The sequence below is a fragment of the Cuculus canorus genome, chromosome 6 (genome assembly GCF_017976375.1).
Source record: "Cuculus canorus isolate bCucCan1 chromosome 6, bCucCan1.pri, whole genome shotgun sequence".
In the NCBI taxonomy this organism is placed as follows: Eukaryota; Metazoa; Chordata; class Aves; order Cuculiformes; family Cuculidae; genus Cuculus; species Cuculus canorus.
This window is the reverse complement of record NC_071406.1, coordinates 1239194-1260456: the sequence shown is the minus strand read 5'-3', so window position 1 is coordinate 1260456 and position 21263 is coordinate 1239194. Positions and strand designations below refer to the sequence as shown.

Here is a 21263-nt window from a genome sequence, read left to right as displayed (position 1 = left end):
ATTATCTATCAGTGCACATTCATCTACCCCGTTCTCCTCTGGGACCTGATTAATTTGATTTTTTGGATGATGTCCTAACAGAAAGAGGAACCAGTGGCGTTGCATTAAATATCCCTCTTGGTGCACACCTAGTTATTCTATTTCAAGGTAAAAGTCTTGATCGCTCAAGTTATGAGCTGCTTTCTGGAGGCACCCAGGTCCTCCAAGACAGTGCGACTAATCATAGAATCATGGAATGGTTTGGGTTGGAAGGGACCTCAAATCCCTCCCAGTTCCACCCCCTGCCACGGGCAGGGACACCTCCCTGGCCCAGGGTGCCCAGAGCAGTGGGGGCTGCCCCATCCCTGGAGGGGTTCCAGGCCAGGTTGGATGGGGCTTGGAGCCCCTGATCCAGTGGGAGGTGTCCCTGCCCATGGCAGGGGGTGGCACTGGATGGGCTTTGAGGTCCCTTCCTAAGCAGTCATTTTGCTGCTATTTTCCCTATTACCCATTTGATTATCAGTGTAATTAATATAAATCCGCTGCTCAGGATTACGCCTCAGGTAGCTCTTTTCTATCATACCGACATCCTTTTCTCCTAAGCAAAACCATTCATCTTATAGTATCATAGTATCGTTTGAGTTGGAAGGGACCTTAAAGATCATCCAGTTCCAATCCCCCTGCCATGGGCAGGGACATCCCACTGGCTCAGGCTGCCCAAGGCCCATCCAACCTGGCCTTGAACCCCTCCAGGGATGGGGCAGCCACAGCTTCCCTTGGCAACCTGTTCCAGTGTCTCACCACTCTCATGGTGAAGAAATTCTTCCTAATGTCCAGTCTAAATCTGCCCCTCTCCAGTTTATACCCGTTCCCCCTCATCTTGTCCCCACAAGCCTTTACGAACAGCCCCTCTCCAGCTTTCCTGTAGCCCCTTCAGGTACTGGAAGGTCTCTATAAGATCTCCTCTGAACCTTCTCTTCTCCAGGCTGAACAAGCTCAACTCTCTCAGCCTGTCCTCTGATCATCTTTGTAGCCTCCTCTGGATCCTTTCCAACAGCTCCATTTCCTTCTTACATCGAGGATTCCAGAACTGGACACAGGATTCCAGATGAGGTCTCACAAGAGAGGAATAGAGGGGCAGAATCACTTCCCTCAACTCTGCCCCTCTACTCCTCTCTTGTGAGACCTCATCTGTAGTTTCCATCTCATTTTGTAGTTTCCAACACATGGAAGCGTGTATGTGGAAGCCCAGATGGATTCGCACAGACGTCTCTCTCAGCCTCTTCCAGTCACCCACACACTCTTCCTGGCATCCGCATTCACTTCTCGTTCAAGTCATTCCTGCCTGCTCCTAAATGCAGGCAGTTATATCAATTTATGCATTAAAATACAGCATCTAATCATTGGATGGGAATAATTACCTGCTCGGAATAGGCTGGCATTCGCAGAGTCAGCTGAAAAAGATAATGCACATAATAGTTCAGTTTCTCGGTACACTTAGTGCATTGCTAAACCACTTTATCTCCTTAATAATCAGTTGGGATTCAGTTCCCGTGTCCTTTTAAAATAGAGCTAAAATGCAAACTTACATTATTTTTTGAGCCCTTGATTTAAAGCATTATTGAGGCGTTAAATATAGTACTTTATCGCTTTAATTTGGGATTACTGGGTAAGTGCTTGTGTTTCGCTGCGATTTACTCAGTAGATGAGGTGCAATCCTCCTTTCAAGTGTCATTATCTAATTAGGCTGATAATGACTGTATCAATTTCAAAAGCAAGAGCTCCTGATAAACATATTTTCACTCTTGCCGTACCTATTTACCATCTCAGTCTCTGCAGGGGCTGCAAGCGCCCCTCTTCCCAAAGAAATGCATTAACCTGTGGGGTTGTGATCCCACAGCGGAAGGTGTGCGGCCGCCCTCGTGCGCCGGCGTGAGAGCCGAGCTCTGTGCTGGTTCCATATGGAAATCACTTGCCCGGAGAGAGGGGGATTGTCCATGGGAGCCAAGGGCTGCATCTCTGAGCTGGGCCAGTCCTGCTGTGTGCGCCAGGGGTGGGAAAGGCATGTGCTAGGGATGAAAAAGAGAAAAAAAGGAAAAACGGGAGGAAAAGGGAAGGGAAAAAAGGAGGGAAAAAGGAGAAAAAAATAAAACAAAAGCAGGTACAAAATGTAATGCAGTTATTTCAGCATCGTCCTTACTGAAGGTCCCATCTTGGTTCCTTGCTCAGCTGCTTAAATGCATTGTAACCACAAGATCCAATTCTTCCTGCTCCATCAGCCTCAAGGTGAGCATTCGTTCTTCCCCAGACAGATGTGAATGCATTCATGCAGGCGCTCCTAAGAGCCCACATTGCTCTTTGACTCCATATTCATAAGTGACTGCTCGTCCAGGCCGTGCTGCGGTGCCTCTCAGAGGAGCAGCAGTGCCAGGAAGCTGAGCTATCGCTGCCTGAATCAAAAACCACCTCTTATGGGTTGCTTCTCTGCATGGTTTTAAGACACTGATATTAAAAACCCAGATCCTATGGATAGCGCTTGCTTCTTGAGCCGCTCTCATTACAAAATGGGAGCTATTCCTGAGGGTCCTGTGCTGTGCAGGGAGGGATGGATCCTGCGGTGGTGGCAGGAGCAGGGGGACAAGAGGCTGGCCCAGGATGAGACCAGGGAGCTTGTGATGGCTCCATCTGGATGAATGCGTGGCTGGCATTATTAATCTCTGGGTTTAATAAGAACAGAATTGCCCTTGGTTTGCGCAGAAAAGAAACCTCGGAGCAGCAGGCAGTTCCAACAGCAGCCTTCCCGTTACCCAGTGCTGGGATTGCAGAGATCCCTCTGCTTTGTATCGCAGCTTTCTGTCTCTTTTCCTGCCTCTTTCAACAATAGAATCATAGAACAGTTTGGGTTGGAAGGGACCTCAAAGCCCATCCAGTGCCACCCCTGCCATGGGCAGGGACACCTCCCACGGGATCAGGGGCTCCAAGCCCCATCCAACCTGGCCTGGAACCCCTCCAGGGATGGGGCAGCCCCCACTGCTCTGGGCACCCTGGGCCAGGGCCTCCCCACCTGAACAGCAAAACATTTCTGCCTAAGAGCTCATCTCAGTCTCCCCTCTTTCAGCTCAAAACTGTTCCCCCTCATCCTGTCCCTGCATCCCTGATCCAGAGCGCCTCCCCAGATTTCTTGGAACCCATTTCCATACTGGAAGCTGCTCTAAGGTCTCTCCTAAGCTTCCTCTTCTCCAGGGTGGAAGTGGTGGTGTGACAGAAGGCGGTGAAGTGCTGTGGATGCTGTCCCACGTGTTTGTAGGGAGGAAGGTCAGGACCTGCGACTCCATGGTATTTAGCTGAGTGCTGTTTTATTTAACCAGGCTTAAGAATGGATGTTGTTTGCTTCAGTTTGGGGACTATTTATCTTGATTTAATGCAAAAGCTCTTATGTGGGGAGGGGTAAGAATTTGGATTTTGCTGTCTGGTGGTCGTTCCAAAGGTCGTGACTTGTTAACACCGCCCTAACCGAAAGCTGATCTTAGAAAGGAGCCTTAAACCCTTTATCCCAGACAAGATCCTTCTTTTGTCTGTATCCTTGGGTGTTTAAAGGAGAAAGACGGCATTGTAGACATCCAGAGACACAGAAGTGCTCCTGTATAATTAACATACCTAAATGATGGCAGATCCAATCCGTGGTTTATCTTTTATGTCATTTATAGCAGTGATGTTTCCAAAGAGTGCTGTATTAGATTTGTAATAAAATGGAGCACAAAGAGTGGGTTGGAGAGACAGGGATGCCTTAGCGTATTTTTTCCTAAACCTGTTGATTATGGGGCGTGTTTTAATTATCTAATGACTTAATTCAGCTCTTCAGCTGATAGGGAAGAGGAGAAAGAAAACCTTGATTGCTTTACATGTGATGCAAACAGAACAGGAGAAACGATGCGCTCGGCGATGCTGCGTGCCGTACCCTGTATTGAAATTCCAGGTGATATACAAACTTTTGGAATGCACTGGGGAGGGACACTGGCGTTGTGTTTTAGCTCTAAAATTATCCCTCTGAGTTGGGAAACAATCTTGTTTTATAGGGTTGCTTTGATGTTCTAAATGAGGCTCATTTATGGTATCTGCAAAATGGAGATTGATGCCTGACCCACTCGTGCAGTTTTAATGCAGTGAACGTCAATAGAAAGCAAACGTTGGAATTTGAAAGCAGCAGGAATGTCATGGTCTTTTATGAAGGTGTTTAGCAATGTTTGCAGCTACAAAAGTACATTTTATGACACACACGGTCCCATAAAGTGAATCAGCTCACGCCTTGCTGCCATCCCAGCAGCGCAGCTTGCGCTCCTGTTCCTCTTATGTGGTACTAAAAGAGATGGAATTTCCCAGGAACGCTTTTTGTCCTTCTTTTTTGTTCCAAGGAAGAGCTGTGATGTAGCAGGGGTGAAGAGACTGGAGAAAAAGCCGCCTGAGAGGCAGCTGAGGACCCTGGGGCTTTTTAGCTTGCAGAAGAGGAGGATGAGAGGAGACCTCATTGCTCCTCCTGGAAAGGAGGTTGTGGTTAGGGGTGTGCTGGGCTCTTCTCACTTGGCTCTTCTCCCAAGTGACAGGTGATGGGATGAGAGGGAATGGCCTCCAATTGCACCAGGGGAGGTTTGATTGGATATTAGGAGAAGTTTCTTCACTGCAGTGGTTCTCAGGCCCTGGCAGAGGCTGCCCAGGGAGGGGGTGGAGTCCCCATCCCTGGAGGGGTTCAAAAGACGGGCAGATGAGGTGCCCAGGGACCTGGTTTGTGGATGATCTGGACTTGATGATCTCAAAGTTTTAGTCACTCAATTTTGCAACTTAATTTTTACTCCTTGGTGCTCGTTATTCATAGCTAAATGCTATAAATAGTTTCTTTTCAAAGTGGTGTAAATTTTAGTTTATCCTGTGAAGGAATAGGAGTTGGACTCAGTAATCCTTGTGGGTCCCTTCCAACTGAGGTTATCGTGTGATTCCATGAACTCTGCCTTCTCTTAAAAGCTTTCCTGAGATGTTGACTGAAGAAACATCTGAATACAGGGTGAATTTTATCCATAGTTATGTTCCCATTGATAACTATTTCAGTAAAATTGATATTTTCGCTTTAATGTCTGGACAAAATTGGTGATGTAGGAGTTAATTCGCCTCTGCCTTTCTCTCTGGAATGTGTCTGTATGGGTATCACACATTACAGGGATGTTTATAGGGTAAAACAGCATGTAAAATCTTAATCTTTATCCATAGAATGTGCTTTAAAAGTGCAACGCGCTGCCATATAATGATTTATTTGCAGAAATATTGACAATATTGACTCGTTTTCTGGAGTGAGAAGATATTTTATGTTGGAGTTTGTGATCGTATTTTCTCTCAGTAGACATAGCTGATGGCTTCCCATGAAAAGCTCGGAATCTTCATTCTGTGCCGTGGTTTATATTATGAAGCCACTACCTCTGTTTATCTGAAATCGGTTGTGAATTGATGTAAGAATTTCTCAGGGAGAGGGAGGATGGTGGGGTGGTTTTTTTTGATTTGGCACATTTTTTTGGTTTACTTTTTGATGAGTTATGTGTGGGTTTTGGCAGTGTAAATAAGATGTCGGGGAATTACTGTTTTGGCTAAGGAGCAAACTCCTGTGTTATCAGTTACTGTGTCTGGGTTTGATGCAAATATAAGATGAAAGCCCCTGGATTTTAGAAGCGTGCCACGATCTATGTGTTATTTTCGGGACTATATGGTAGAATCATGGAATGGTTTGGGTTGGAAGGGACCTCCAAGCCCATCCAGTGCCACCCCTGCCATGGGCAGGGACACCTCCCACTGGCTCAGGGGCTCCAAGCCCCATCCAACCTGGCCTGGAACCCCTCCAGGGGTGGGGCAGCCCCCACTGCTCTGGGCACCCTGGGCCAGGGCCTCCCCACCCTCATTGTAAACAATTTCTTCCTTAAGGCTTCTTTGATAGTGTAAAAAGCAAAATGCAACCTAAAACATCCCTATCTCTGGAGGTTCCTGGTGGCCTCTGGCTCAGTTCTTTGCTGTCCCATTGAAAGGGGACACCTCAGATACGGAGGTGGCGGCCGTGCGGCGCAGTGCAGGGTTTCAGAGCTGGGCTGCGGTGGGTGTGCATGGCCCGGCCTCTCTGGTCCCATTGCTCTCCCTTTGTAAACACCCAATGCTACTTTGAATAATGCTTTTCCCATGTAAAAAGGGATAGGACAAGAAGAACTCTGGGATCTGAACAGGCTGGACCGCTGGGCCGAGACCAATGGCGTGAGGTTTAACGAGGCCAAATGCCGGGTCCTGCACTTGGGGCACAACAACCCTATGCAGCGCTACAGACTGGGGGAAGAATGGCTGGAGAGCTGCACGGAAGAGAAGGACCTGGGGGTGCTGGTTGACAGCCGACTGACCATGAGCCAGCAGTGTGCCCAGGGGGCCAAGAAGGCCAACGGCATCTTGGCTTGTATCAGAAATGGGGTCACCAGCAGGTCCAGGGAGGTGATTCTCCCTCTGTACTCAGCACTGGTGAGACCGCACCTTGAATACTGTGTTCAGTTCTGGGCCCCTCACCACAAGAAGGATGTTGAGGCTCTGGAGCGTGTCCAGAGAAGAGCAACGAAGCTGCTGAGGGGCTGGAGAACGTCTGACGAGGAGCGGCTGAGAGAGCTGGGGGTGTTTAGCCTGGAGAAGAGGAGGCTGAGGGGAGACCTTATTACTCTCTACAACTACCTGAAAGGAGGTTGTGGAGAGGAGGGAGCTGGGCTCTTCTCCCAAGTGACAGGGGACAGGACAAGAGGGAATGGCCTGAAGCTCTGCCAGGGGAGGTTCAGGTTGGATATCAGAAAAAAATTCTTCACAGTAAGAGTCATTGGGCACTGGAACAGCTGCCCAGGGAGGGGGTCGAGTCACCTTCCCTGGAGGTGTTTAAGGAACGGGTGGATGAAGTGCTGAGGGACATGGTTTAGGGAGTGTTAGGAATGGTTGGACTCAATGATCCAGTGGGTCCTTTCCAACCTGGTGATTCTGTGATTCTGTGAAATGGCCTCAAGTTGCACCAGGGGAGATGTAGAGTGGATATGAGGAAATATTCCTTCACTGAAAGGCTTGTCTGGCCCTGGCAGAGGCTGCCCAGGGCAGTGCTGGAGTCTCCATTCCTGGAGGGGTTCCAGAAGTGTGTGTCCGAGGCTCTTTGGGACATGGTTCAGTTGGCATGGTGGGGCAGGGCTGACGGTTGGGCTGGATGAGCTGAGAGGTGTTTTCTGCCCTTAATGATTCTGCGATTCTGTAAAATCTTGGTTCCATGCAGTTTTCTTGTAGGCTTTTCAAGGCAGCAAACGGTGGCTGAAGCCTAATTTGGATTGAGTTTTCAAAGTGTTATTCTTGCATGAAGGAAATTATTCCCAGTTCTGCAACTTCTGTTTCATTCCAGATGAATTTTTGTCGTCTTTATCGTCATGAATTAACGTCGTCTTCTGCTGAAATGACACATTTAGCCAATTTGGAAACCATGTCCTTGTATGCCCGTGAGAAAAAATGCAGGTGTAACGGAATGCTGCAACCGTTTAATTTGTTCTACTTGAAACACATCTGCTGCTCTGTGAAAACAATCTGCTCCTTTCCTGAGAGGTTTTTAATCCGTTCTTTTCCACGCAGTTTCATTTCTTTTTTGCACTGAGGACATTTTACCGACGTTTCCTTATTTAAAAGTAAGCAGGCTTCTTGGTCGTTATTTATTTTTATGTTCCCTCTGAGTCCCATCGATTATTTAGCGAGTAGTGACAATAAATAGGTATTGATTCATAATAGCTTGGCTTTAAATTGAGCGGAAGGGAATAAAAATGTTTACCGGCGACCCATACAGATGAGGTCCTTGCTCGTAGACAAAGTAGGGTGTGCGCTACCACCGCTACGTGCAGCGCAGTGGGTGCGGCTAATGAGCCGTCCTGACTCGGGCAAGGGGGGGACTGTAGAAAATAGAGCAGCTTTGGAAAAGGAGGAACTGTCAGAGTTGTGGCAGGGAATCTTATTCTTAAAAGGGGCTCGAGGAAAGCTGGAGAGGGGCTCTGGATCAGGCAGGGCAGCGACAGGACAAGGGGAACGATTTTGAGCTGAAAGAGGGGAGGCTGAGGTGAGATCTCAGGGAGAAATGTTTTGCTGTGAGGGTGGGGAGGCCTTCCAACCCAAACCACTCCATGTTTTAATGATTATTAACATGTATTAGGAGCCTAAGGAAGGAAAGGTCAGTGACAGCTTGTCTGGAACAGGGATTGGTACCAGTCACCGCCATGCTGGGAGCACAGGGGACAGAGTCTCTATGTTTCCCATGGGATCCCAAGACCTGAAGAGCCTTAAGATAAACCTACCCCAGCAAGGTGAACATGCCAACCCCCAGAGACGCCTCACCTCCACAGCTATGTTTTATTTAAATGTAAATCCAGAATTTATTTTGCTGGATCTTATTTAATTACAGAAAACTCAAGTATGAATTCAAATCAGATTGAGTGGGAAAAATTTTGTTGCTTTTTCTGTTCCAGTAGTTCAAGGGCTGAACCAAATGTGGAAATAGAAATCCCTGTAAGAACTGTAAAGTAAAATAGAAACACGGTGTTGATGAATCCGTGGGGTATTTTCATTGAGAGGCAGAATTTCTGCTTTGGTTTGTAACTCGAATATCCAAGTGTGTGCGAGCTCTGTTGTTTGAGTTCTCGGACTGTAAACGGCTTAATATCCTTTCTCCTCATGTTCAGCTTCATCAGATCCCAGCAGCACAAAGCACTACAAAACACAGATATTGCTTTTCTCCTAATACTGCCAGTGCCTTCCACGAGGAAGATTAACTTCATTATAGATAAGGATTGAGCAGCACAAATCATAGCAGTAGCGCATGTCCCTTCCACCCAAGGAGGCAGCTCTCACAGACCCTCACTCCCTGGAAAAGCCTGCCTGGAAAGCATAACTTATTTTCATTAAATAAAGTCTCTTTTCTGAAAGTAAAGATGTTTTCAGCTCAGTGCTGTGTAGAGCTCCAAAGTCAGGCCAGTGCTTTTGTTCTTCCACCGCCACCAGTATGTACAAACGCCACCACTGTGCAGCAGAACTGGCACAATCCCAGTCAAGCTTGGCCAGATACAGAGGTGTTTGCTCTTTGGTGTCCGCTTTGTTTGATCCTTCTGTGGCAAATATCGATTGGCACAAAGCAATGGAACAGCCCAAAGGTGACACTTAATGGAAGGACGAGGGTCAAGCACCTCGCTGTAAGTTTAATTAGCGACTGCAGGAGTTGTCCTTAGAGAAACTAAGGAGTGATCCAAGAACTTGAGGTGTTCAAGACCAGAGTGGATAAGGCTTTGAACACCCTGATCCAGTGGGAGGTGTCCCTGCCCATGGCAGGGGGTGGAACTGGATGGGCTTTGAGGTCCCTTCTGACGCAAACCATTCTACGATTCTATGAAAGTCCCTTTATTTCTTGGTCAATAAAATAAGTATCTCTCAGTCCTTTAAGAATTTTTTTAAATCCCCCTGTGTTCCTTACTGACCGTGCTGTAGCCCAGAAGATGTTCTGAGCATTGCACAGCAGATGCCTCCTCTCCATCCCTTTTCTCCTTTACAGCCCTGAAGTTCCTCTGTGCCATGAGCTCAGCTTTTTCCTGGGTTTAACCCAGATTTGATTTCCCTTCACCTGTTTGCCATCCCTAAGTTATTATGATTTAATTTCTCTGTATGGGCTATGGTTGAAGGGTTTATTTGACTAGATCTGTTTACTGAAGTTTGAAATTCCTTGCTTTCCCGATGTCTGCCCAAATGCCACTTAATTTCTTGGCAGCAATGAAGAATGTTTGGTTTCTGAGGAGGTTTTGCTGATGCGGAGCTGGTGAAGCATCAGTCGCCGTGAGCCACTGCGGTCAGGCTCAAGTGCTCCCCAGGAGCGCCTGCCTTGATTTCAGCCTTCAGCAATGATTTTTAGGGTATACTGTATTGGAGTTAATTATTTAGAATTACATCATATCCCACAATTACATAATGATACAGAAACAGAATCTGTCAAAGACATAACCAGGAAAGTTTTGCAATTATGGCTGAGAGCGGTTATCCAAAATAAGTTGAATTGGGGGGGAGGGGAGGTTGCTTATGTTGTGTGCTGGATTTTGTTAAAAATCGATATACTCTTGTGCTTCAGGACCTGATTTCCTGACAGAAAATCCCGATAGCCTTGGAGCTTCACCTCTGTGATGATTTCCAAATAAGATCCCGTAAATAATGAAAAGCAGATTAATTTCAGATATGAATCTGAGAGCATCTTTCACACGGTTGCAGCTGAGCGCTGGGGGTTACTGATGCTTTGCCTACTGTTTCTTTGGGCAGTAGCTGTCATCTAAAATTAGATTAATTTAAGTTACAGTGAATATTTGGTGTTCCTTTTGGTTTTCTATTATTTTTCTTAATAACTCAAGCTTGCCAAGCACCTTGGGAGTGGCCTTTCTCTTTCTTCCTGTGCCGTGCGATTCCTTCTGGGGGGCCCTCCTTCCTGGAGCCTGGTGGCCTTGAAAGGGACCGTGCAGGTACTGCATCAATGTGATCTTCAACTCTGAAAGTACGTGCAAGCCTGCAAAAGTTGGATTGCTAAGAGGATGGAAGATGGCAATGGTATTTTCCTGTAAAAATCTGACTGGATATGGTTTTCCTTTCTTTAATATTTTGGAATATGAAGAAATGCAAGAGTTCAGTGGTGCTGCCTTTCTGGATTGATATGTTAGCTGAAAAGAAAAAAAAAATGTCATTTTTCTAAGCATTTCAATTTGCTAAATGAGTTCTTTAATGCTTGCGCAGGGCTGCGGGGTGGCAGCTGCACACGTGTTCCCAGATCACTGTGCTGCGATTCCAGCAAGTGGATATCGATAAAGGGGAATTGGGACAACTGGAGCGGGAGCTGTGCTTTATGCTTCACCGAACCTGTGCTTTGATCATCTCTTCTCTCAACCGTTGCAGGTGTTGTGAAGGTGGATTATGGTGATGTATCCATCAGGAAGGCACTAAGGGAAAACCTGAAGTGTAAACCCTTCTCGTGGTACTTGGAAAACATCTATCCTGACTCCCAGATTCCACGACGCTATTACTCGCTTGGTGAGGTAGGAACCGTTTTCTTTGGCCCAATTGAAACAACGAGGACATTGTGCAGGTGGATGAGATGCAGTGGTGTTGGAGAAAGGGTTAAAGTGCTTGTGTGCCTCCTCCATATCTTGTTTATTCTGTTTGAGCAGGTCATGTTTGCTTTAAATCTTGCTTTTCTGAATGTGTGTGTTCACCATTAAAAATTTATCCTTGATATTGAGTAGGAAAAGTGAGGTTTGTGACCGATATTTTGAAAGGCAGAAGTTGAAGGAAACTTTCCATTGTCACTTATCATTGACATGCATAGAAAAAGCTTCTTTTTGCTTTTTTAATGTCAGGAACTGTGTGTGGGGATTGATGCTGTGTTTTCTAGCCAGGCTGCCTGGCATCAAGTGTCACAGACATCCCCAACAGTCTGATAATTCCATCAAAAATCATAGAATCATGGAATGGTTTGGGTTGGAAGGTTCCTCAAACCCAAACCATTTGCCCTCCTCACCCTCATTGGGAAGAATTTCTTACTAATGTCTAATCTAATTCTTCCCCCTTCCAATTTAAAGCCATTCCCTCTCGTCCTATCACTCTATTAACCCTTGGAAAAAGCCCCTCCCAACTTTCCTGGAACCCCTTTCAGCACTGGAAGCTGCTCTAAGATCTCCCTTCTCTTCTCCAGGCTGAACAACCCCAACGCTGTCAGCGTGGCCTCAGAGCAGAGATGCTCCAGAATTCAATCCTCTTTAAAATTCAACTGATTCTCTGTTAAAAATACTCTATTGAGTTGTACCTACACTGACTTTAAAAGCTCTGAAGTGGTGTGATTTAAAGATAGCTACGGATAGAATAGCAATCCAAAGAGCAAATGGCTTTTTTACATCTAGGGAAGTAATTTACTATTGAAACTTGCAATTGTAGTGAGAAACAAAAGTCACGGTAGGGTTTCCAGTTTAACTATGACAAAATGAAGCGAAACATGGTTTTACAGCGAGGAAAGAAAGCATCTAACAAGTGTCAAATGATAATGTTTTGTATGATATTGTCAGGCTGGCAAAGAAAGGTATGAGAAAGTAATAAAATAGTTATTAACACACCTGATTTTTCCCAGCACGGCCTCAGTTTCTATGGCAACAGCAGTTCAGGCAGGATCTATGAATTAAAACTCATACTTGACGATTACCGCTGCTGGCTGCCAGGTGAACAGTAAAGTGGGATTTGAGACCTTAAAGTCATGGATGGTTTTTAAGAGTCAGAAGTGAATTTCTCAGTTGTTCTCATAGAATCATGGAATAGTTTGGGTCTGAAGGGACCTCAAAGTCCATCCAGTGCCACCCCTGCCATGGGCAGGGACACCTCCCACTGGCTCAGGGGCTCCAAGCCCCATCCAACCTGGCCTGGAACCCCTCCAGGGATGGGGCAGCCCCCACTGCTCTGGGCACCCTGGGCTCAGTCTCAGGTAAAACAAAACCATCTCTCTCCTTGGAGCAGTTGCATTCCTGAGGCCACAAATGCCCCCTGGTGCTCTGCGAGATGCGCTGAGCGTTGGGGTGGCCCCATAAGGATGTGACTGGACTTCTCCTCTCTGCAAATCCGAGAGGGAACTGCACTCGGGAGCCCTTGGGGTGAGACGTGGGGTTGTTGACTGCTGAGAATCTAGTGTGGGGATGGGTCTGGGACAACGATTCTCTAGCACAGTGCAGTCTTCAACGTAATGAGTGGTCAACTGTGGGCCTCAAGAAGATGGGTGGGTGCATATTTTGTTCTTTTGTGGTATAAACAGCAGTAAAAAGGAAGATTAATTTCAACAGATTTGGGATGATATCCTCATTTACTGCAAGGTAGTGTGGGTGTGACTTGAAAGTAGATGATGTGTGGTTCACTCGCGCCACCCAACATGCTAGAAATAATTATTGTATTATCCTTTAACTTGGATGTTATGTGGCTATCGCAGAACTGAGTTATGTATGTCTGTTCCTCTCATAAAGGAAGTGCGCAATTTTTAAATTAAATTATGAAAATACGAAGTTGACTGGAACTGGAATTCCTAGATGGTTTATAACGTTTATTCATTGCACCCTTATGAGGCAGATCCTGAAGATTGCTAAGACTTTACTGCAACTGCTTTTTCCATTCACTTAGAACATAACTCGTATACAGCAATGGCATTAGATTGGAATTTCCTCAATGGACAAAAATGTGGCTCAGAACAGGCATTGAACATGAAAAATGTGATGGATACTGAATAGTCTTTTTTCATTTTAATCATGTAATGTTGAAAGTAAGTGCAAAATACAAACAAGACAAGAATTATGTTATAAACCCAAGACATAAAAATCACATGTGAGTTTTCAAGTCACTTTATTCCAGTCCTTTGCTTTAATGAATTGAGGGGTTGCAAAAACCCAAACAAACTGCGGTTCTTATGGACATACTCGTAAATCTGTGTCTGCAAAAAGGCGATAAAAGAAAAAAGGCTGGGATTATTTAAGCTGAAAGAGGGGAGATTGAGCTGAGATCTTGGGGAGAAATGTTTTGCTGTTCAGGTGGGGAGGCCCTGGCCCAGGGTGCCCAGAGCAGTGGGGGCTGCCCCATCCCTGGAGGGGTTCCAGGCCAGGTTGGATGGGGCTTGGAGCCCCTGAGCCAGTGGGAGGTGTCCCTGCCCATGGCAGGGGTGGCACTGGATGGGCTTTGAGGTCCCTTCCAACCCAAACCATTCTATGATTCTGTGGTTCTGTGTGAGATCTGCCTTGAACGCTGTTCATACTCACGCTTAATACATAATTGAAAATCTCATTATACTCTTTGTAATTATTTCCATTTTCGTTTAGGAGCGTGACATATTTACAAATTGCAAGTTAAAATAGATTATTCATCGAGTTGACTGCATGGATAATGTACTTTCTCCTCCAGTGACGTATTTTTTACTGCACAAATGCAAGATTTACAGGCAAGTTTTTCAAGGAGCATTTAAAATCATAGGATCATTGAGGTTGGAATAGACCTCTAGGCTCATCCAGTCCAACTACCAGTCCAGCCCCATCGTGCCTGCTAAACCATGACCTGAAGTGCCACATTTACCTGTTTTTTGAACCCCTGCAGGGTCAGAGACTCCACCACTGCCCTGGGCAGCCTCACCACTCTTTCTTTCATCTCTTTCTTCAGATCAGGAACGTTGAAACCAACCAGTGTTTAGACAACATGGGCCGCAAGGAAAATGAAAAAGTGGGCATCTTCAACTGCCATGGCATGGGAGGAAATCAGGTAAAAGGAAAAAAAGAAAGGAAGAAACGGTAGTATTTGTGTAATAGTTGCTTCAGGCTGGTGCTGTGTAACCACAGGCACCACCGTTCTTGGGATAGAATTCACCCAGAGCACTGTGGGAGCTGCAGCATTACCCGTCGGTGTTTCTTTCCCACTGCAGAAAACGGGGGACTGGTTTGCAGATGTGGTGTTTGAAGCAGCAGGTACGACTGAGGCCTCGGCAATGAGTGCTTCTTCCTGGGTACCCAGTGGTTTGTCCTGGTAGAAATGGGATCCCCAGTCCCCAGTTGCTGCAGCTCAAACGTAGACACCTTGGTTCACTGTAATTTTGGAGGTGTCCCCTCACCTCCTCTTCTCCAGGCTCAACAGCCCCAGGTCCCTCAGGCGCTCCCACAACCTCTGGACTCCAGCCCCTTCCCCAGCTCCATTCCCTTCTCTGGATGCACTCCAGCCCCTCAGTGTCCTTCTTGGAGTGAGGGGCCCAAAACTGAACCCAGGATTCGAGGTGCAGCCTCACCAGCGCCGAGTGCCAGGGGATGATCCCTTCCCTGCTCCTGCCGGCCACTCCATGATCCAAGCCAGGATGCTGGTGGCCTTCTTGGATGCTGGCTCATGTTCAGCGGCTGTGACCAGCATCCCCAGGGCCTTTTCCACCACTCTTCTCAGCCACTCTTCCCTATGCCTGGAGCGCTGCATGGGTTTGTTATGCCCCGTGTGTAGAACCTGCCTCTTGGCCATGTTGAGCGCCATCCCATTGACCTTGACCCATGGATCCAACCTGTCCAGGTCCTTCTGCAGACCCTGCCTGCCCTCAAGTAGATTGTCACTGCCAATCAACTCGGTGTCATCTGCAAACCTACTGAAGGCACACTCTGATGTGCGCCGGTGGAACGAAGAGATGCCGCTCCCCTACCTTTACGTGCACGAAGCGCGATATCTGTCAGCTGGCGGAGGTCTGGCAGAGCATTATTCATCCTTTAGTGCTCGCACACAACTCCTATTAAAAGTTATCTTTATTAAACTCCAGTCTAATGAGAAATTAGGACTGAGCTGAGACGGGTGAGTGCTGAGGGTGGCGGGGGTGCTGTGTGGTTACAGAAATAGCAGCGAGCAAAACTACTTGAGAATGAAAATGAAGCAAGAATAATACCTGGCTCAGTAGAGCCGAGCGTGATGCATGGGCGCAATCTGGCTTGAGGCAGGGGTGAATATTTCACAGCTGTTGAAGTGTTTTAAAGGACTTCAGGATAATGAGATTCTGACAATATGAATTTCTTTAAAAAACTAAGAAAAATGGAATATGTTAACTGGGGCCTTTGGTGTGAGAGCTGTTTTCAGAGTGTAGTGTGGGAGGATTTGTTGTTACATTGGCATGGATATTGCAGATGATCCAAGCTTGCTTAGAACTTTAATGGTCATAGAATCATGGAATGGTTTGGCTTGGAAGGGACCTTAAAGCCCATCCAGTTCCAACCGTTGACATGGGCAGGAACATCTCCCACTGGATCAGGTTGTTCCAAGCCTTACCCACCTTTGTCTTGAACACCTCAAGTTCTTGGATCACTTCTTGGCTCCAAGCCCCATCCAACCTGGCCTGGAACCCCTCCAGGGATGGGGCAGCCCCCACTGCTCTGGGCACCCTGGGCCAGGGCCTCCCCACCTGAACAGCAAAACAGTTCTGCCTAAGATGTCATCTCACTTTCCCGTCTTTCAGCTCTCCCTGCCCTCTCTGATCCAGAGCCCCTCCCCAGCTTTCCTGGAGCCCCTTTCAGCACTGGAAGCTGCTCTAAGGTCTCCTTGGAGCCTTCTCTTCTCCAGGCTGAATAATCCCACCTCTCTCAGCCTGTCCTCACAGCAGAGATGCTCCAGCCCTCGGATCATCTCCATGGCCTCCTCTGGACTCCATGCACACCAGCTGCCTCAGGGCCAGGATCTTCGAGCCGCCCAGGGAGAGATTTTGTATGAAGCAAGCTTCTTCCACTTGATTCGGTGATTCTGGAAACACTAGATTTCTTAAGGGGCTACCTGGAAATAGCTTCACCCTTCTTTGCTCTTTCTGCCTTTTTCATCATTTACAGTCTCCTGTTTTCCCTAACTTGGCTTCGTCTGCAGCTTTTCATCTTCTAAACAGACCCGTTACGAGGAAACACAGTTATTGCTTATATTTTTTAGTTTGTTTTGCTGGTCTATGATTCCTCTTGCTGACTTTACATCATTCTTATGGATCGAGGTGCTGAACCCTGGGGGCAGGAGCTGTCTGATGCTCTGATTGTGCTCAGGACGTGGCACGATGGAGCCCTTGGTGATCTTTAGGCCTGTTGTAATAGCTGTGATTAATGGGGAACGAAGGTTGTTTAATAATGGGATCTTTTATTTGGCGCAGTCAGAACGAGAATAATGCCTTTTCTTTTAAAGTCTGTGGAAAAAAACCTGAATTGCTGCTGCTTTAAATTGGGAGAACTATTCACCAGGGAATGCAGGCAGAGCAGCGTTGGATGTGTAACGTTGCAGTGATGAAGCCTGGGTAGATAAAATGCAGCATCGCAGCGTTGGCTGTACCTGCTAAGAAGTGTGAGTTTGGTGCAGCGTAATGAAACTCTGAGATCCTGGAGGTGACAACAGCTTTTTGTTGTGGATTTGTAGGTTGCCCTCCTTTATGAGGAGACAGCTCTCTAACCGTGTCCTGGGCTGCATCCAGAGCGCCATGGCCTGCAGGGCAAGGGAGGGGGTTCTGCCCCTCTGCTCCACTCTGGTGAGACCCCACCTGGGGTCCTGTGTCCAGTTCTGGAATCCCAAACATTAGAAAGATGGAACTGTTGGAACAGAGGAGGCTGCGAAGATGATCCGAAGCTGCTCAGAGCTCCTCTTCTCTGAGGCCAGGCCAAGAGAATTGGGGTTGTTCAGCCTGGAGAAGAGAAGGCTGCGGGGAGACCTTAGAGTCTTCCCACTGGATCAGGTTGTTCCAAGCCTTACCCACCCTTGTCTTGAACACCTCAAGTTCTTGGATCGCTTCTTAGCTGGAAGCCCCGTCCAAGCTGGCCTGGAACCCCTCCAGGGATGGGGCAGCCCCCACTGCTCTGGGCACCCTGGGCCAGGGCCTCCCCACCTGAACAGCAAAACAGTTCTCCCGAAGATCTCATCTCAATCTCCCCTCTTTCAGCCACCAGCGCTTGGGGGACCTGCAGAAGCGCAAGGGGCAACTGGAAGGAGAGGGGAGGTCGACCACATGCCCAGCATGGAGGTAGCAGAAGATCAGGCTCCTGCTTGGGAGGTCCTGTCCTGCCCTACACAGTGCAGCGTGGAGTACATTATTTAATGATCTATAAAATGCAACGCGCTCCTCAGCTGCTATTTTTATATGGCATTAATATAATTATATATATAATTAATATGGATGGTGGCAAAATGCTAGGCTGATAATTTTACATCGTCTTAATTAGCATTAATTTTTCTTTCTTAAGACGGCTTGTTTTTCAAGCCCGTCCTCTGTAATTGTTAATTCAGACACCACTTATTCTTTGAAAAGATAGAACAGAGCAGTGTGTTGCAATTATCAGAAATGAGAGGAAAAAGAAATATGCAAATGGAAATACGTTTTAATATATAAGTATTTGCTTTCCATAAAGCACAGAAGAAAACATCTCCGAGGCCAAAAACATCTCTCTGAGGCTGAAAACAAGTCTCGAGATAGAAGAAAAAGCCTTATGCAAATATGTTTACTGTTAAAAAACAACACAAATAAGTTGAAAATTTGAGTTAGAAGTTGCTTCAGGATAAATGGCGATGGGTAAATCTGTTTATAATGAGCACAGTAAAATATGAAGGAGCTGTCTGGTCTATGCTAGGAATGGTTCTCGAATCCAGGCTGCTACTCTGAGTGAGAGGCAACTTGTCATACAAGTGGTATCAGTGATTTTCAGATTATTGGATGATTTTTTAGAGGGACCTGGGCGAGCTGGAGAGGTGAGGCTGTGTGAACCTCGTAAGGTTCAACAGGGCCAAGTGCAAGGTCCTACACGTGAGCCGGGGCAGTCCGCGGTTTCAGTCTGTGCTGGGGAACAATGTGATTAAGAGCAGCCTCGAGGAGAAGGACTTGGGGTGATCACTGATGAGAAGCTCGCTATGAGCTGGCAACGTGTGCTCCAAGCCCAGAAGAACCGTGTCCCGGGCTGCACCCAGAGCAGTGGGACCAGCAGGGAGGGAGGGGATTCTGCCCCTCTGCTCCACTCTGGTGAGACCCACCTGGAGCCCTGTGTCCAGTTCTGGAGTCCTCAGCACAGGGAGGACATGGAGCTGTTGGAGCGAGTCCGGAGGAGGCCACAGAGATGATCCGAGGTCTGGAGAACCTCTGCTATGAGGACAGGCTGAGAGAGTTGGGGTTGTTCAGCCTGGAGAGGAGAAGGCTGTGAGGAGACCTTAGAGCAGCTTCCAGTGCTGAAAGGGGCTCCAGGAAAGCTGGGGAGGCCCTTTTTCCAAGGGCCTGGAGTGATAGGATGAGGGGGAATAACTTTAAATTGGAAGGGGTAAGATTGAGATTAAGGAGAAATTCTTCCCGCTGAGGGTGGGGAGGCCCTGGCCCAGGGTGCCCCGAGCAGTGGGGGCTGCCCCATCCCTGGAGGGGTTCCAGGCCAGGTTGGATGGGGCTTGGAGCCCCTGAGCCAGTAGGAGGTGTCCCTGCCCATGGCAGGGGTGGCACTGGATGGGCTTGGAGGTCCCTTCCAACCCAAACCATTCCATGGTTCAATTATTATAACCCAAACCCTTCTGTGATTACATAATGTCTGTGCGTAAACAGCAGCCGAGTAGGACTTTTGCCAATCCCCCCTCTCTTTCCAGGTATTTTCGTACACAGCTGACAAGGAGATCCGCACGGACGACTTGTGCCTGGACGTCTCGCGGCTGAATGGCCCTGTCATCATGCTGAAATGCCACCACATGAGGGGGAACCAGCTCTGGGAGTACGACGCCGAGGTACCTGCTGACCTTAGATATGGGATTTATTCCTCGTTGGGCACGGCCGTATCACAGGGGAGGGTGGGTGTGCCCGGGCTTGCCGAGGTGATGTGGCCATGGTGCCTCCTGCCACAGCCCAGCCCTGGGCGTGCAGAGTATTTCAGCACACCAAGTTGTGTTCCCACAACATTTTATATTCAGATGGGTGAAAAAGTCAGTTATTATTTTCAAAAGCTCATTTCTAGCAGCCGGCGTTACCTTGCAGCCTTACAGAACTGCTCTTCAATTTTTATTTGAATGTAATGGAAAACAAGATTTATTTATTTTTCAGTTACACTTTCCCAGTTTATTTCTTATAAAGCTTATCAACTTTGAATTTAAATAGGTTTTAATCATTTTGTGAGTCCCCTCTTTAGTTTGGCACCACCGTGGGGTGGGAGGTGGCTTTTAGGTTTGAGAGAGAGCAGCGGGAAGGGATTTGGTGCCTCAAGGCAAGCTTGTAAAATTAATATGAAATACAGGTGAATATCTCAGTCGTTTATGGCCAAATAATTCTTTTTTTTAAATGAGACAGGATACAGCAGATGAAAAGGAAAGCATTCGTTTTAAGCTTTCGCTTTGGAAGGTGAGCGTGCAGTGCAATTCACACACAGGTATTGGCATTTTCTGCCAGATGGGATCTTTTTGATGTATTATGGGAAGAAAAAAAGAACATGCAAACCTGCCATGGCATCGTATTGAACTGCCACTTAGATAAACAACAACAATACCTGCTGTTGAGGTGTGATTTATTTTGTGACTTTTGATACATTCTTGAATTTAATATTTGAATTTGAACCAGTTTTCTCTTTAACAAAGAGGATTATTTTTCTTCTTACAAAAATACATTAGTATTTTGATGATTTTTAGGTATTTTTGAGGATGTTCTTGCCTCCAGTTAAACACAGATTTAAGGTCTTGTATCCTCCTTCCTGCAAGGAGGTGATAATTGATTTTTGATCAGTTCTAGATTGTTCTCAATAGAGCCGAGGAGTGCAGTGGAGACCAGTGGCCAAGGACATGAGTCGGTGTTGCAGGTTCTTGATCCCTCTTTGTGGGAAATTAAACATCACCAAACGCTCTGGGCACGGTGTGCTCAGCCTTAAAATATTTATGTGTAAAATCATAGAATCTTTAAGGTTGGAGAAGCCCTCCGAGCTCATCCAGTCTGACCACCAGCCCAACCCCGACGTGCGGAATAAAGCGTGTCCCAGAGTGCCTTATCTACATGGTTTTTGAACCCCTCCAGGGATGGGGACTCCCCGCCTGCCCTGCGCAGCCTCTGCAGGGCTTCACCACTCTGTCAGTGAAGGAAGTTTTTCTAGTATCCAAAATCAAAGTACGAAAGGCACCTCCTCTACCAGATTGGTGAGAGTAACCCTTCCTTGTTAACTTATGCTGCCAGTCACTTTGCTTTGGATATTTTCCATTTAAAGATGCTCAAATCTTGGGTTCAGTTTTAGCCCCTCGCTCTAAGAAGGACATTGAGGGGCTGGAGCACATCCAGAGGACGGAATAGAGCTCGAGAAGGGGGTGGAGAACAGAGGCTCTGGGAGCGGCTGAGGGACGGGGGCTGTTGAGTCTGGGGGAGGTGAGGGGAGACCTCATCGCTCTCTGCAGCTCCCGGAAAGGAGGTTGTGGAGAGGTGGGTGCTGAGCTCTGCTCCAGGTGATAGGATGAGAGGAAATGGCCTCAAGTTGTGCCAGAGGCGGTTTAGATTGGACATCAGGAAAAATTTCTTCACTGAAAGGGTTCTGAGGCCCTGGCAGAGGCTGCCCACGGAGGTGTGGAGCCCCCATCCCTGGAGGGGTTTAAAAGCCTGGCAGGTGAGGTGCTCAGGGGTCTGGTTTAGTAGTGGACAGGGACAGTTGGATTCAATGACCTCAAAGGTCTTTTCCAACCAGACAATTCTATGA

At 47.2% G+C, this 21263-nt stretch overlaps 1 protein-coding gene across 12 annotated transcripts in view; it reads left to right on the top strand.

Moving 5' to 3' along the window:
• Positions 1–21263, top strand: part of GALNT13 (polypeptide N-acetylgalactosaminyltransferase 13) — a 101532-nt gene that overhangs the window by 68581 nt on the left and 11688 nt on the right. For all 12 annotated transcript variants that reach the window (XR_008450396.1, XR_008450397.1, XM_054070108.1 and 9 more), the window contains 3 exons: positions 10978–11117; positions 14257–14355; positions 19192–19326. Coding sequence is in view for 10 of the 12 variants with exons in the window: in XM_054070108.1 (XP_053926083.1) it covers positions 10978–11117; positions 14257–14355; positions 19192–19326 (374 nt within the window). In the remaining 2 variants the exon portion in view is untranslated. The remainder of the gene's footprint in view (positions 1–10977; positions 11118–14256; positions 14356–19191; positions 19327–21263) is intronic.